We start from the raw sequence: 12,805 nt of genomic DNA, 5'->3' as shown, positions 1-12,805 counted from the left end.
GTTTTTGTCAGATACCATAAAGCTAAAAACCATGTGCTTTATGTTGCCTTCCATCATATAGAGCAGTGTCATGATTTGTGTAGACCATCCAACAGGAATGAAAGAAGTACCTGTACTGTGTCTGTGAAGGAACAGTCAACCAGATGAAGACTGTGTGCTTTGGACTGGCAACAGCCCTTAAAGCGCACTCTTTTATATGAGAGACTGGTTTTTTAATCAGTAAAAAGTGTACATAACCTTAAAAATGCCCTATTTTATGAAGACAGTACAGTATTTATATGTGTTTTGACTTCAGAGAAATCTGATATTCATCATTTCTCATGTACATAAGTGATCTATATATTTTTTGTACATTTGTTATGTAAACAGGAAAAACATTAATAATGTCCTTTTGGTGTTTTCATAGACTTTGTAGCATCCTATTCTTTAAAAATAATTTGGTTAAGTACTGATGCTAGGGAAATTTCATCTTTGTTTTCCCTAACACCGTAGAATATAAAAGAGAAGAGTTTGTTTGTATGTGTAAAGATATTGTACATATAAAACTTTTAAAAATATTTGGTGTTCACGTCATTCTCTTATCAGCTGAAATTGACATTTAAACTTTAATGACAACAACTCAATATCATAAGTTAACAGGTGGGCATCTGTACTTTCATGGTGTTGGATTTCTGGAGGTCTGTCTTGTAACTTGAATTTTTGCATTGAGTAACAGCTTTTACTTGAAAGTTATTGTGCTACTGTATATGGAAAAAGGATGGATTGTTTTATACAAAATTGTCATTAAGAATGTTTAAAGAATGAACAAATAATAGAAGTACAGTCTATATATGGCCTAGGATTTAAGGTGACTTTTTTTAATATTTTCCAGACTGTAGAAGACATTGCCCCTGCGCCAGTGAAGGCAGAAGGCACATTGCCCACAACTCCAAGAATAGACAAAGTTCCTACACAAACAGAATCCTCTGAAATAACTGCTAGTAGTGGCATCTTACTAAAAAAAGTTGTACCTTCAGACAATTCTTGTCTTTTTGCTAGCATATTGTACCTTGTTAATGGTAAGTTTACTAGCTTTCCATGTTCCTGATTGGATTTTTCATGAAAGGCTTTTTCATTTCTAAATTGAAGCTCTGTTAGGGACTACAGTACCATGTATGTTGAGACCAAGCATTCTTTGTGGAATTACCATTTTCGATGGGCCCTGAGTCTCTTTCTTTAACCCTTGCTGTGTTGCTCTTTGCCTTTTACTTCACATCCCTTTTCCTTGGTTTCTTCTCACTTAGCTGCCTAATTTCTTTAATGTTGACATCCTCCCGTTTTCTCTTGATTTAAAAAAATGCTTAGGGCATGCTATATGATAGTCTAGATGTGACTTGGTTAAACCTCATAGTAGTGATGACCCCTGATAAGGTATGGAAGACACAGCATTCCTAAATATGAAATGTTTATTCTCTGCAGAAACACCAGAAAATATGTATCTCTGTTATGGTTAGTTTTAGTATTATAAAGGTATTAGTGTATGGTGGAAGGTAACTTTTAGGTAATCATTTTGTCTCATAGCTAACAAACAGTTAGAAGAAAGGATTTAGTAATATCATTATACATTTATTTTTTGCCAACATCAACTTTTTTAACAATAATGGTGAAATGATAGTCATCTCGGCTTTTTACATATTTTTATTATGGAGTGTGAAAGACAAACAAATGGTAACTTGCATCTTCATGATATTCGTATTAATATCCCTTAATATATTAAAGACCTTTGTTGCTGTTTTCAGTGATTTGCATAACCTTCAAGACATTCTTTGTTCAGTCTTAGATACTTATAGCACATGCGCCACAGAGTACATAATGCTTTTGCGATATGTTTTTTCTATGATGTAATGCTTAAATATTGTTTTTACCCAGTCAAAGCTTCATAACTTTTTATGACACATTGCTGGATGTTTTCAGACTCTCCTCAGTTTTCATCACCTGATATTCAGCTCAGCAATGGCTGCATTGTTTGCTGAATGTTCCAATAGCGAGTTTGATATTGATAGTAAATTTGATAACAAGAACACAGAGGTAATAAAATTTTTGAGTCATTTTGAGTAATTCATGCAGCTTAACAATGCCTGACTTGCCGAAAGCACTGCTTTTGTCTCAAAGAATCAGTAGGTTTTAATCATTCCATTAAGATTCCTGAAAATGCGGAACATTGTGCATATTGTTTTTCCCTTATCACATTTAAGGGAACTTTTTTGGAAAGGCACAAAAGGGATGAACAGCTGCATTAATTTTTGGAAGCTACCAAACTATTCCCACTCCCAAAAATGCAAGCATAATAGACCTCCCTTCTTCCGGTGGTGAACCTGAGCCTTCATCCTCCCAAATTTAAAGTAAGCAATATGCTAAGTGCATGTAGTACTAAGGGGGCTTCTTCCCTCCCTCCCTGCCTATGAAGACCTGGCATCTTTGGTTATTTCACACTACTGTATAATTTACAGCACCCTAGGTCAAGTTAAATTGTTGGGGGTGTCAGGGGGTGAAATCCCTTCCCTCTGGCCAGTTTGGGCCTGGCACAGTAGATGCATTGAGTAATGATGGATCTTTTACTTCCCCGTATATTAGGTATATATATTTTATCTTGATCATTGATATATCTGTTTCAGCTTTTCACTGTATGGGGTTAAGCACCTTGTGTTCTGTCATCTCATCTGTCTTGTGCACTTTTACTAGAATTCTTCACAGAGGGTGATGTACTGCTTGGAGTGTGCCATGCACAGTATTTAAGATTCTTTGCTGCAGTTTTTTTTTATTGTTCCCATATTGCATTACCTCTATCTTTTACTTTCCATCCTGTCTGTTTTGTCTCCTCCCACCTAGTTGTTCAGCTTCTGTATCTTTGTCTTGCTCAAATTTTCATCCCTTAGTTAAGAACAGAACCTGCAGGTCAGCTTTATGAATTTAGAAATGAGACTCAAGTGGTGCAGTTGAAATGCTGTACTTCATACCGACTACTTGAATTCCTATATGGCCCAAGTTCTTCTTGTGACTATTCCCACTGGTCAACATTGTGTTGCTTCAGTATTTGCCTCTGCTCGTAACCAATAGCTCATTCTTTCCCCCCCCTCGCATTACAAACTCAAACCAATTTTAACTTGACCTCCCCAGTACATTCTAGCCACGAATCTCTTCCTTAGTCACACGTCTTCAAAATCTCTCCCATTCTAAAGCACCTTTGTCTCTGTTGCATAGAGGACATTAACTGTACATTTGTTCCTACACAAAATACAAACCGTCGATCTTTACATAAGGAATATGCATCAGTGCAGCTGGAGATGGCTGTTTAACTTTTAAACAAGGTGGTGAGGTAATTAACTGCCATCCGACTGGCGGGGGTCCCGCCCGCCTGGATGGTAAGCATTCACTTTGCTTTCTGCTGCTGTGCTTTGAGGTGCCATGTTCCTGCTCTCTGCCCTGCTTGCCATTTCACTTTTTTTTTTTCCTGGTGGGATCTTTCTTGTTGTTTTTGAGGATATGCTTTCTTGATTGTGTTTTTGTGTTCGTGATATTGAGATGCAAACCCATGAATCATCCAAGCCTGAGCGGAAGGGCTGTGTCCAGCGTGTATGGCCTGGTACTGCTTTTAGACCATGTCATCATTACCGCTCCCCAATTGATGTTCACCCTCATGTCCTCTGCACCAGTTGCAGGGGGCATGACTGTAATCAGGACTCCATGTGTGACAAGTGTCGGCTCTGGTCCCTTGTGCAGTGGGTGAAGTTTTCGCAGAGGAGGAAACAAAAGAAGAAGGCTTCCAGGGCTTTGTCCAGTGGTAATACTCCTCCGACAACACTGTTGGATGCCAACCCATCTTCCTCTTTCCTTCCTCCTGTGAAGCTTCCCCATTTTGCTGTCACTCCTTTGGGAGTGATCTCTCCTTCATCATCTTCATTTGCTTTGTCAAGTGGCAGATGGTGTTGGGGGTGGGTAATCAGGACGACCTCTGCTCGGTGGTCTCCGTTCGCTCAGACAGGGAGATTTTCCCTTCGGAGCGAGAGAAGACTGCTGCCCCTTACCCAACCTTTTCCTCTTCAGGAGAGATTGATTGAGGAACTCTGGGAGACGTGGCTCGCTTTAGGCCTTTCGGGTGTTCCATCTGTGCAGGGCCTTTTGAGTCACGTGAGATCTCAAGCTCCGTTGATGCCCTGAGTGACTCATGCTACAGTAACTGCCACCACTACGACAGTTATGATGACTACTTTCGCCAAACCATGACCAGTGTGACAACCCACCTGACCTTGACTACTCCTGCTGTTGTTAACCAGACGTCTCTATATGCCCCTGCATGGGCTCACCAGATGGTAACCCCTCCTTCTGCTGTGCCTGCTGCTGTGTCTGTTGCCACTGTACCTGCTGCTGTGCCTGTTGCTGTGCCTGCTCCTCCCCCTCCATCATGGACCAGCTTCCACAGGCACTCCTGAAGATGTCCCAGAAGAAGAAGTCGAAGAAGAGGAGTCGCAAGGTGTCGTCGTGTTCATTGTCTTCTTCGTTGTCTGCCGCATCTTCACCTTTCTCCTCCGACGATCCTCGGCAGAAGAAGAAGGTTGCCTCTTCCCCCCTGAAGAAGTCCTATCATGGGGCTTCTAAGGGCCTGCCTTCCTCCACAGGGGAGACAAAGGGATCTCTCATTGGCTTTCCCAGGTTTACAGACTTAGGGGCTGTTTTGTGGGTCTTGCCGAGACCTTGCGATTCGGGAGCTTTGAGTTATGCGAGTGACCCCAAACCACGCACTCGTGACCAGTTCCGGGAAGTTACCTTCCAGGACTGGTGTAGTGCTTGCCTCTTCCCAGGTCTCTTCGGACACTCAAGCAGAGGTAGCTACCGTTGATCGATCTGTTCATGATTTGGGAGCTTTGGGTGCTCGGACCTCCAAGCAGGACGGAGTCACTCCGGATACTCAGGGTTCTCTGAAACCTCGAATTACCTCTCTACCAGCACCGGGGAGTCTGCTCCACGGTCTGGGACTGGCACTACTAGAGGGAAGGTGACTAAGCATGCAGGTGTTTCTTCACCCCCTGCTAGTGCTCCCTCGAGTACTCAGCCAGGGCTCTGTCCAGGTGTTTCTGACTCAAGGGTCCGAGCATCTGGAGAAGCTTTGAAGGGGTCCCCCCACACAGTCTTCTTCCCATCAGGAGGCCATGGCCTCAAAGAAGACTGGAGCACTTCAGGAGGACATCCTGAGTTTACGCCCTAGAATACACGATCACTCTTCCCTGGTCGACACCTCCAACGTGAGTGTTGAAGACTCATTGTTAGTACTGGCTCAACCAAGAAAGAGGTGTATAAGAGCGCAGTCTCTTTCTGGCTTCATGATACAATCAAAGGGTGTATTCTGCAGCTGGCGAGGACGACACCAGTACATTCTAGGTGAAAGCTCACAAAGGCAGGGGCACTGGTCTGTCTCCTCTCATTCAGGAAGAATCTGTCAGTTCCTCAGGTACTGAAGGTGGGGGTGTGGTCGCACCAGACCACCTTCACATCCTTCTACCCTCGGGACATTGTCCACAAGTCCTTAGACACTTTTTCCTTGGGTCCTGTGGTGGCTGCTCAACAAGTTGTGTAGCTTACCCTGCTCCTTTAAGAGGACAGGTAGCGTCTTGCCTAAGGTGTTCGGTTATGAAAGAGAAGTGTGTGTGTTTGGGTGACTGGCCTCTTCCCCTTTCTCTTTCATCATCCTGCACCCTCACCCTGTGGGCAGAGGGTAAGTTGCGAGCCATCACATGCTGGAACTGGCGTTCGATGCAGGTGAGTGTCACATAGAGTAACCAATCTATTATCTTTTGTAGATGTATAGAAGCAACCCTGCCCTTTTTCTCTAGCAAGGGGAGAAAGGGGCCTAGGAATAAAACAAACCCAATGCTTATACATTGTTTTATTGCTTCAACATATAGATTCATCCTAGCCTTTTTTTCAAATGATGTCAATTACTCCCATTCATTTGAAAAGGCCCAGAAGTCTGACAGTTGAACATGCAGTTCTACACTCCGTTCAACAAGTCATAGGCACGGTACTCTTCCTTATGTACTCAACCAGGAAGAGGACCCAGGTGTGGCGAACTACCAGTCAGTTCAGAGACCTACTCAGATTCCTCCTTCCAAGGAAGTAAGTCTTCCTTATGTAAAGACCAATGATTTGTATTTTGTGTACATAGGAACAAATGACAAATTTTCAAATAATTTGTATTTTTCTTAATTATACAAACCTGAAGTCTTTACAGTTAAATGCCCACCTCATGCCACCCCTCATTCTGATACCTGGGCTGAAAGGCAAAGTGAATGCTTACTGTCTGGGCAGGTGGGACTCCCTCCAATCGGACGGTAGTTAACTACCTAACCAACTTGTTTAAAAGTTAAATGGCTGTTTCCAGCTGCACTGGAGCACATTCTTTATGTTAAGACCTCAGGTTTGTATAGTTAGGAAAAATACGAATTACTTTGAAAATTTGTAATTTTTTCACTGTTTTGTTAACTGAATATGCTAATTTACCATTTGTCTAGCAAGTTCTTTCCTCTTAATTGTGACTGTTGCCAGAGATCTTCATTTGTTTTGTACATCAGGATTTCACCACTGAGTCTCTGTCTTCATATGCTGTAGATCCCCTCCTCCTTAACTCTTTTGCTGCAAGCCTGTTGTTTCCACTAATGGCAAAATCAGTGTCCTGCTAATCATGTAACTGACTAATTTTAACCCTTTTATATTTGTACTTTGATTCTTTCTTATTTTTGTTACTGTTATGACATTACATTGTACTGTTATGTTGTTAAAATATTTTTTTTATAGTAGAGTGATAAAATATGCAAATGATACATAGGTAATTATTCAAATATTGAATTTTGTAGCTTCTATTAATAATTCATTTCAGTGTGATACCTCTCAAAGTATGGAGTACCTTAACACCATTTGTGTTATTCAGTTTAAAAACCTTTATTACAAACCTTCAATGCTTACTCTTGAACAAAAATATCATCTGGAAAAATCTGACAAAAAAAAAATCATACATAGACCTGGCATTCCTGTAGAAAATGTGAATTTTCTAACTCCAAAAGTTTCATAGCACCAATTTTTTTTACGAACTGAATCTTCAACGGTCTTCCATTCGCAGATTTTATCACGTTTTCTTTGTTTACTCACACCACCTCTGTGCTTGACAAATCTGCTTCCTCCTCTGCATTTTCCTCTGATTCATGATCATCTCTGATAAAGCCTGCTCAAAAAATGATCTAAGGTAGGTTTGTTTATGATAGTACTGTATAAGCATCACCATACTCACTACTGTCACTATCAGAACTATCTGATAGTTCAGGTACACAACTATCATGTTCATTTCCAAATAAAAGTCTGTGTGTTGCTCCATCATCAAGAGAAATGTCCCTCCCTTCATGCCATTTTAATGGTTACTGAAGGTCTGATTCTTGTCCTAAGATATCCTGTAAGTTGGAAATCAAATGTTGCCATTTAGAATATAGACAAAAGCTCCTTACAGTGATGAGGGAAATGGGTTATCTGTTACGAGCTACCTAACTATAACCAAAAGAAGTATGACTGAGGAGATCAGTCCAGTGTCAAGGATGAGACCTTTAAGGACTGAGGGGATCAGTCCCATGCAGTGAAAGGGTTAATAGGGTACACTCATGGTACAGTGTAAATGGTACTTAGGTCTTTTTAGCATGCTTTTGGTCTCAGTTCTCTAGCTATCTGTCTTTACTTTTCATCAGTTCCCTTTTTCTTTTTACTTAGTCATCAAACTCTATTAGCTCCAGTATTCACATTATATAAGAACAAATACTTATACAAGCTCTGAGAGAGCAGAAATGTGACTCAGTGGTCTGCTTAAACTAATTTTGTAATAATAAAATAACCATTTCCAGATATGTAACATACACCTCTTATTTGAATTCTGCATATCACTTTCCAATTCTGAACCGTGTTGACACTAGTTTTTTATACTCCTGAACTCCATTTTTCATTTCCCTGTTTTATTCTTTTGGTTATCTCTCTCTCCCCCCATATTTTCTTCCCATCACCATCAACTTGATTCTGAGCAATATGTGTTGTGTTATGTATGTCCTTTTTTTTAATGTTATCTTTGCGTCACATATAGAATTGTGTGTTTCATCTTATCTCTTTCATGTTATCAACTACGTGGGGTTCTTAAACATTGTTTCATTACAACCCTATTAATCATATTTATGCTGTACTGTATTCATGATCCAGCAAGTTTCCTGGCTCACTAGTTTTTTGCCTGTCAGACAGAAAAAGTCCTAGTGTTTCTGTTCTTTGTTTATCCTCAAAAATTATGCTCACTGTTCCTCACTACAGGTATTTGTAAGCCTGCACTGGTGTAAACAGCTGTTGCTCTTTCAACAAGTGTTTGTTCAGTCAGAGATTGCCATTTCAGTGAGTGTCAGTATATATTTTCTCATTTATTAATCTTCAGTTAATTTAGCTCTTACCACCTGCAGTGTGTGACCAAACAGCAATTTTTATATAGGTAACCTACCAAGTAACTACATAGCTATCAGTTTCACTTAACCGCGGCAGTTCTAAATTTGAAATTCGCAGTAATGCGCTATTGTTTTAGTGTAGGTAAGTAGACCCTGCCCACTACCAGGGAAGAATAGGTACAACAGTGCTGAAGAGCCCAATTCGTTTCTGCTGGTTGACAACTGTACACAGTTGGTTGAGCAGCTCTGATTTGAATTTCGCTGGATGATTGTATCTTTGGCTTTGGTGAAGTATTCATTCGTGTTGGCAGCATGGTATTTATTAGCTTAGCTAGTTTACTCAGGCTTGTGACTTAGTATGTCAGATTCTAGTGTGTCTAATATTAGGTATTGCAGCAAAGGCTGTAATACTAGACTTATTTCTGCTAAGTATGGCTCGCATACTTTGTGTTACCATTGTAAAGGGCAAATTTGCTTGTTTGAACTTAACTGTGAGTAATGCAAAGACTGGGATCAGGGTAAATGGAAAGTTTTGGAAGCACATCTAGATAGATTCCAAAGAGACAGAGGCTAAAGGTTTAGCTAGTCAGGTTTTTTACTCCGAAACTGGGTATTGCTTCTCAGCCTGTGCCTTCTACACCTTTACCTGTGTTCTTCCCGATCACCAGCCCTTAGACTTTTCCTTAAACTCTGTTACCTGGCTCCCATTCTTCTGAACCCAATGCCATCACCAGTTTGGTCTGCTGGTTAATACTGTAGCCCAAATCGGGTCTTCCGTTAAGGCCCTTATGGATCAGGTAAGCGCAATTAGCGTTGATGCAAGTGCAGTGCAAGTGGAGGAGGTGACTACTCATCCCACCAGTGCTCCTAGACAAAGGTCAATATTAGACTCCCCCAAAAACCTGGGAGGAAGCAAACCGGAAATCCAAGGGAGGTCGTTGGGGGTTAGCCCACAGGTAGTTGCCCCCTCACCCGAACCTGTTGATCGATTCCAGGATCGGCGGTTCGCCATTGGAAAGTCAATAGGAAAGTCATTTCACCTGCTGAACCCTGGCCTAACGTTGTACAGCAAACCCCCTGTATTCGCGGTCTCACGACTCGCAGACTCACCTATTTGTGGATTTCTCTATGGAACATATATAAGCATTATTCGCAGAAAATTCGCCCATTCACAGTATTTTTCACTGAGAATTATTCACTAATTACTGTATTTTCATATAATTTTCATGACTAAATGCACTTTTTGTGATAAAACTATTAAAATACTCAGGTTTAAGCATTTTTAGAGGTTTTTTGTGTTTGAACTATCAAAATAGGCAGTTCAAAGTGCTTTTAGAGGGTCTATTCGCGGGTGGGTTGTGGTATGCATCCCCTGCGAATACGGGGGGGTTTGCTGTACTTAGACGCATCAGATCTGGGTGGGAGGGTGCTTTTGAACGACATGGAAATATCCGGGAAGTGGTCGTCAGAAGAGAAGAAATTTCATATAAATGTAAGAGAACTGAAGGCTCAAATGAATTGGGCTCTTCAGCACTGTTGTACCAATTCTTCCCCAGTAGTAGGTGGGGTCTAGCTACACTAAAACAATAGCTTGTTAATGCGAATTTTAAATTTAGAACTGCTGCGGTTAAGTGAAACTAATAGTTAATTGGTAAGTATATATAAAACTTTATTTTATCATAAAAATGTAATTTTTGCAATTAACTGCCACTTTATGGTCACTGAGTTTGTTCTGTAGATTGCTGGCTTTGCCAGAACGAACTGTCATGTACAGTATACTGTAGTCAAATTTTTATCACCCTTGAGAGTGTAACTTTTCACTTTCTTCCTTCATTAAATGTCACTGAGTATATATAATTCCATTATTGTATCATTTGTTACTTTTTTGATAAAGGTTAAGGTGTAGTCTGCTGCTAATGAGTTGCACCTAGCTAGAATTTCAATCTTTTTCTGTTCATGATAATCACTACTTATCTCTTGGTTTATTTAGTGTATAGTAACAAAGTAAGCTATATGTTTTTTAACCCTAATTGGATGGGCATGAGTAGGCTATAAATGATGTATGGCAACTCTTACAGCAACACTAGTACCTCAGTACAAGGTAGAGGTGATTTGAGATTTCATTGGGGAGTGTACTGCTCCTCCCCATCCCAGGATGTCTTTTATATATTTGCTCATAAATACACCCAGGGATTGCGGTTGGTTTTAGTTCTTATATTTTACGACAGTATGTCAGCTATAATTGTAATTTTCCAAACTAAAGCACAAAGAAATATTAGAAAAAATGTATACTAACTCACTAAAAGGTACTGCATCTCGCCATCTCAGTACTCTCGTAAATATTTTACCATAAATATACTCAGAATTTGTTACTGATTTTAGTTCTTATCTATTATGATATTGTGTGAGCTGTAATTGTAATTTTACAAAATAAAATAAAAAGAATTAGTAGAAAAACATGTATAGCTTGGTAAAATTAACACAGGGCTGGAAATCTTCACTTTCAGCTTCCCGTGGAAGGTAAAGAAAATTTAAAAAATGTTTTTATACCTTGTGCCCTTGCATAACTTCCTCTTTTCATTGATGTGTTTTTTCTTAAACTGGCCAACATTAAAGGGGTATTCTTAATATATATTTTAGGCCAGCCTGTATTAATAGGCATTTTTGGTATTAGGTTTTGTATCTTATTTAGCATATATATTGTGTGTTTACAGGATTTCCTTTCTATCATTAACAGTCATTTTGTTATCTGTATGTTAGATATTTTATTGTTAGTGTTTGATATTTTTGAAATTCTGTGCTCACTCAGTGTGTCATTTATGTCTGTTACAGGGTGTAATTGTACATTTTACAGTACTTTAATTTTAAATATTTGTTAATGCAGAGACATTTAAGCTAATACAGTGATTATTTTTCGGGGTGATATTGACTCAGTACATTAACAGTTATAACTTGCTTGTCATATCAGTGTAATAATTATTTTTTGTATCTTATTTTTCCTCTGAATTGATAATGCCCAGTGTGCTAGTCCATGCCTCCCAAGGACTATTATATCTTCTGTAGCAAATTTTATGACTAGACTTGTTGGCCTCACATCACATATAAGACATATTGTGACTGATTGCCTTATTGCTTATCACTATGCAGAGGAGGACTTAGAGATGACCTAAGAGCACTCCAATTGATATGTCTCCTACAGAATCCCTGTCATATTTGATGGCAGAAAAAGAGCAAGTCATTGGATAAGTCTCAGTCAGTTCTTTGCACTCTTCCCATTCTTCAGCTTTTCAGCTTGGCCTGGATTCTTGTGACTGTGGCTCAACCCACTTCTGTTGACAGTTCTGCTGCACTTCACGAACTGTGCTCATGGACTGGCCTGCCCACTCACCACTCTTATCCTCATTTCCTGTGCACTTGACCCTCTCTCTACCCATGGATCAGTATACCTGCTTAAGGGCGCACTCTTAACTGAATATTTTTTTTTCCATGGCAGTAAGACATACCCAGTGGAGACATCAGCTACCAGTGAAGAGATGACTTTTCTTCCTTTATTCGCCTAATTTATTCATTAGTAACAACTCTGACAGCTGGTTGTTTTGGCCATACCATACGTTGAAGCGGGTGGTGGGGACCCTCTCTTTTGCGGTGTTTTTGGCTTTTTACACAGTAACTCTAAATACAATCTATTTACTTTCACCTTCAAAAATATGATGAAATGAATAAAGGTATAGATTTTGTTCATTATATCAAATTTTGATTTTCCTAACTCAGATGATGATGATGATGATGATGATGTGCCAATCGTGGTTTCAATTAGTGTTGTCACTTGCTAACACCTGTCTGGAAGTTCTTATTCGAGAGCCAATCTTGTGAAAATCCAATTAGATGTTTGCCTTCTCCAGACTGTCTAACCACAGTCACCATTGGAAAGAGGAAAGAAAGACGAATATTTGTTTGCAAGGTTGACGAGGAACCAGTTCATCATCAGCCCCCATCAAAAAAAAAAGGAAAAGGCATTCCAAAGGTAGCTCTAAAAATGAAGGAGGTGAATCATTTTTAATTTTTTTATTTATTTTTATTTTTTTAATAAAATCCAAAATAATTTCTCAAATTTTTTAGATCCTGTATAACATATTTCCTTGAGAGGTCTCCCTTAACTGCTTCTTTTCCTTTGAGCAGGACTCTGACAGCTGGTTGCTTAGTCTATTGCTAAGGTATAGATTTTGATCATTTTTGTTTTTTTTGTTTTCCTAACTCAGATGATGATGATGATGATGATGATGTGCGTGCCTTCCCGTGTTGTCACCCTGTCT

General features: G+C 39.7%; 1 protein-coding gene across 2 annotated transcripts in view; it reads left to right on the top strand.

Annotated features, from left to right (window-relative positions):
- Window positions 1-12,805, top strand: part of Yod1 (Yod1 deubiquitinase) — a 57,645-nt gene that overhangs the window by 19,701 nt on the left and 25,139 nt on the right. For both annotated transcript variants that reach the window (XM_067130349.1, XM_067130348.1), the window contains exon 4: window positions 872-1,058. In XM_067130349.1, the coding sequence (XP_066986450.1) occupies window positions 872-1,058 (187 nt within the window). The remainder of the gene's footprint in view (window positions 1-871; window positions 1,059-12,805) is intronic.

This window comes from Macrobrachium rosenbergii, chromosome 28, assembly GCF_040412425.1.
Source record: "Macrobrachium rosenbergii isolate ZJJX-2024 chromosome 28, ASM4041242v1, whole genome shotgun sequence".
Lineage (NCBI taxonomy): Eukaryota > Metazoa > Arthropoda > Malacostraca > Decapoda > Palaemonidae > Macrobrachium > Macrobrachium rosenbergii.
The sequence above is the reverse complement of the archived record's forward strand: the minus strand, read 5'-3'. Positions and strand labels throughout refer to the sequence as shown.